The following is a 4,130-nucleotide window of genomic DNA, read 5'->3' as shown; positions in this document are numbered from 1 at the left end:
GTGACTATATATATATATATTCTTATTAGATCAGATTATAAGACTATCCCTTTAAGTGCGGCTTAGAATATAGCTTAGAGAGCGCTATAGATAAGCCTGAATCTAGTCCTTAGCTTAGTAAGTCTATAGCTCTGTTAGGGCCTGAGCTTTACTAAGTATAGTGCTCTTCCCTTTATAATAATACTATAGTGATTATTACTCTAGTAACTCTCTTTAGGGGCATGGCCTGGATAGCTATGTTTACCGCACTTAAAGGGATAGGAGAACAACAACAACATCCTTCACGCTTTCGCAGTAGGCACACTCTGACAGACTTTGGACCTGTATTTGAACTTTTGCATCTTGGATATTACTAAGAAGCACTGTGACCTGTAATCATCATGTAGTAACGATTCACAGTTCTTTCCATTAATAACCGTTAATAACTAGCATACAAAAGCCCAATCCCCCGATTCATGATACGTGACTGCATATAAAAGTTGATAGCAAAAGCGATGAAGATGCTTATGAATCTACATTGGGAGTAGTAGTTGGCGTGACCTCAATCTCATTCAAGGACGCCACTTTTTTGTCGGCGCCGAGGGGGCTAATTTCGACGCTGCCGGCATAAGATTTATCCCCAGTCGTCAACCAAATGCGCAGATGATTGTCATCCCAGGTGAAAGTCATGGGACTTCCCTTGGCACAGCGATCAATATTCGTCTGTCTACGCATTAGCCGTGTAACATCACATATAGGGGCATGATATGCCTCATACCGGAACGAATCCTTCAGTATTGGCACTATCAGAACTAGTACATCTCCATGTTTCACCTGTATCAGGTAATGTAGCCTGGAATTGAACAGCGTTGATCGTGCTGTTGCTTCGTTGCCAATCAATATTCGTAATTTGAAGGGTTTTGATTGATTGTGTATCAATGAAGGTTTGTCGGATCTCAACGACAGGAGAAGCGCTGATAACAGCAGCCAGAAGGACTGAGGCAATAGACAGAGGGGTCATGGTGGCAAGCTGTACTTTGAAGTGAGGATAAGTTTCAGGAACTCGGGGACAATGTCTATTTCGAAGCTTTATCGACTTACTCGGATGGAACACTATAAAGAGATAAGAGAATCAATGACTTATATATTCACATCTCGAATAGTCGAAATTATTTAGTGTTAACACTGGTCTGTTCGGGCCTGTTTGATCTCTCTTTCACGGGCTCGCCGACATTATTTGAGATAAGAGAGTTGGCACGTTTTCCTTTTATTCGTCTCAGATCAACCAATTTCCGCAGAAAACTTTACATCGACCGACTATCGTCGTATCGCGTGATTCTTTAGAAGTCTTCTACAATATTACAAAGTTTATTTCGAGTGTCTAAGACACCAGCTGAGATTGCCTTGTTTGTTGCATGAGCTACAAGTCTAGACTGAGGGGTGATACCTTGAGAACAATGGATGATACTCTAAACCCTGCAGGCAACTATTTTAAAAAGACTTATTTGATTAGAAGAAAGCATGGAAAGGAGACGTCCAATTATCGGCTATAAGGGAGGCACGTAGACAAAGTCAGGCGTGGGGAAGGCCTCCGTAGTCTCCCTACAATCCACATCTTTATGCAAACTCTGTGGCTCCTGAGCTCAGGATTCAATAATGCTTAAGTATGCTTCCAACCTCGCTCTCCGTGACTTACTCGTCAACAAGTCAGTCCACCAGAGCATATTTCACTTGCCATCTTCCTAGTTCCTATCAACTACATCATGAAGCTCACCTCAGCCCTCTGCTTAGCCTTCGCCACCATAATTTCTGCGAAATTCTCAATGACTGCATCGTTTACCGACGCACTGGTTGACCTCGGTGACCTGGACACCTTCTGGAGTGTTTGGAACAGGATGTACGATATGTCAGATTCGCGTGGCGGTCTCTCCGACGTCACTCGTGAGGTCTTCAACTGGAATTGCAACAGCGACCATCAGAAGCCTCAAATTTCAACACGGGTCATCCTCGACGGCCAGTGGGGCGCTGTTGGCCGGGTCAACGGTTGGCAAATGCGCGACGCCCTGATCAAGTCAATGTGGCGCACTGTTGAAGTTGCGGGTCAGCAGCAGTCTTACCCTGTCTACAATCATTGCTCTGGATTTACATGGCAGGAATCAGTTCCTGGCAACTCGGGGGCCGCCTGTGGGCCAAGGGCCCGTGTATTGTGCCCTAGCAATGGCCGCTGTAGAGGCGCGGGTCCGTTGGAATGTCAGGGTTTTCAATGGGGTCACAAGATCCCTTCCATTGTCCGAATCAACGTTTATAATGACAATGGATCACTCCGAGCCGACGCTTATCAGGCACGATTCTCGTCTGAAAGCAATAGTAACGGGGGAGGTGGTTGTGGAAAGGCTGGTGCCATTGCCGAAACCCTTGCCAGCTTCATTCCTGGTGTTGGGGTCTATTTCGACAAGGGAATCAAGATTGCGTGTCGTCAAGGGGGTCTCCCCTGATGACTTGGGATCCAGAGTCTAGGGAACTTGGAGAGGAAGAACTGGCTGGTTGAGGTTCAGAAGGTTGAGAGGAGGCACGTGGTGCGGAAGCAAGCAGGGTTTGGGCAAACTTGTTACCTGAGTCATTGTTGTAGTTATTGCGGTTGAAGCGGATACATTCTTTCTTGGTGATGAACCTATTTAGTTCAATAAGCTACAGAATCGATTTCAATTCATACTTGCTATCCAGTAGATAACCTCGGGGAACCGCCCGCTGGTCTGCAGGTAGCAACTAGCTCCACACCGGCCGGCGTCGGTACCTAATGAGCGTAAAAAATACCTATTGTCAGCCATAGACTAGTTTCAACCTCAATGCGTGCTTGACTATTTGAGTTTGTTCGTATTCTATTGCTGCTAAGATCGTTCGCACAGAGATGTCACTAGCAAATGAGGACTTATCCTGTCGTCCGCCGAGACATTTCCACCGCTAGCACAGGTAGTCAGACGAGGGCTGCTATTCGGCAGATAATGAAGCTCCTTACACATTCGCTTAGAAACTCATTAGATAACTTTTCGCTTTGCTCCTGCTAATAGTGGAAATATCTCATTGGCTCTACTGGCACAATAAAAGTATTTAAACTTAAAACAAGCGATGCTACTCTTTTTTATACTATCCCCCCTTTAAACAAACGTTAAACCTTATGAAAACTAGACCTCGTATGCCTTCGTCACACTGCCTGCGCTAGCAGGGGAAGCTGAACAAGGCCTTCTTATTCGCCGGGAGATGAGGCTCAACTATCGTTCAGTGATGTGATCAATTGAAACCCCTACTTCTTATTCCCTGCTAGCTTAGGCAGTATCTCAGCGGACGAAGGGATAGGTAGTTAGCTAAGGCGTCTATCTAATAAGGATACTAATACTAAGCCTTAAGTAAGGCTTTAACTCTATCTCGAACCTTCTATGGCTACCCTTACTTTTATAGTTAACCAGAATTTAGCTCGTGCTCTAAGTATCGCTAGAGTCGTCTACTAGTTAGAATACGCCTTCCAGGTATTTAGCCTACAAAAGTCCACCTTTAACGTTTGTTTAGGGGGAGGGATAGTAAGTAAAGGTTTAAGATTAGACTTGATCTCGAAGAATAACTTAACTAAGAGCCTCGACTAAGATTGCCGCATACGGCACACTGAATAACGTTTGTTTTTAAAAAGTATGCTTGATCCTGTGCCACTTGTGAAACCTAAATGATCAACAACGCGCTATGTAACAGATCTTCAAAGAATTTTTAAATACTTTATAGCTAAAGCATATTCATACTCGGAACCTAAAGCAGTTTAGTAATTGATCCATTGATAGTAGAAACTTTCTGGCTCGGGAGAATTCGCGCCAGCCTCGACTAGGGTCTGGAAAGTTTCACTCTCACACGTGGGTGATTCAAGCGCTGGGAAGCTCTCTAGGAATCAAGTTCTATGGATGGAAGCTCGTATTGAGAGAATAATGCAACCAGAAGTACAGAATTGTTGTCAAACGACGAAGAATTGGTCCTCATGATAAACAAAAAATTCAAACCGCCCTCATTTATACGTAACTAATATTCCATCGCCTCTTTCCACTTTGAGATACTTTTTATTTTACATAGTTCATTATCTCTATTCTAAATCATTTGTGTGTTGTATCAGA

General features: G+C 44.1%; 2 protein-coding genes across 2 annotated transcripts; one reads left to right on the top strand and one right to left on the bottom strand.

The window, feature by feature from the left end:
- Positions 1 to 375: 375 nt before the first annotated feature.
- Positions 376 to 1,175, bottom strand: ONS95_008663 (uncharacterized protein). The gene is made up of 3 exons (XM_058502206.1): positions 1,081 to 1,175; positions 758 to 1,009; positions 376 to 702 (listed from the first exon to the last, which is right to left on the bottom strand). The coding sequence occupies exons 2-3, from the start codon at positions 998 to 1,000 to the stop codon at positions 505 to 507; spliced, it is 441 nt and encodes a 146-aa protein (XP_058361133.1). The 5' UTR covers positions 1,001 to 1,009; positions 1,081 to 1,175; the 3' UTR covers positions 376 to 504.
- A 567-nt stretch (positions 1,176 to 1,742) lies between these two features.
- On the top strand, positions 1,743 to 2,474 carry ONS95_008662 (uncharacterized protein; the record flags this gene model as incomplete). Its single annotated transcript, XM_058502205.1, has 1 exon — positions 1,743 to 2,474. One exon carries the CDS (start codon positions 1,743 to 1,745, stop codon positions 2,472 to 2,474), a length of 732 nt encoding a protein of 243 aa, XP_058361132.1.
- Between the last annotated feature and the right edge of the window lie 1,656 nt (positions 2,475 to 4,130).

Source organism: Cadophora gregata, assembly GCF_030347475.1.
Source record: "Cadophora gregata isolate MNR1 chromosome Unknown scaffold_3, whole genome shotgun sequence".
In the NCBI taxonomy this organism is placed as follows: Eukaryota; Fungi; Ascomycota; class Leotiomycetes; order Helotiales; family Ploettnerulaceae; genus Cadophora; species Cadophora gregata.
This window is presented reverse-complemented; position numbering and strand designations above follow the sequence as displayed.

Coding starts and splice junctions, on each gene's coding strand:
- ONS95_008663 (XM_058502206.1), bottom strand. CDS start 1,000: ATGACCCCTCTGTCTATTGCCTCAGTCCTTCTGGCTGCTGTTATCAGC. Junction 703..757: donor ATACTGAAGGATTCGTTCCG/GTATGAGGCATA, acceptor ATGCGTAGACAG/ACGAATATTGATCGCTGTGC.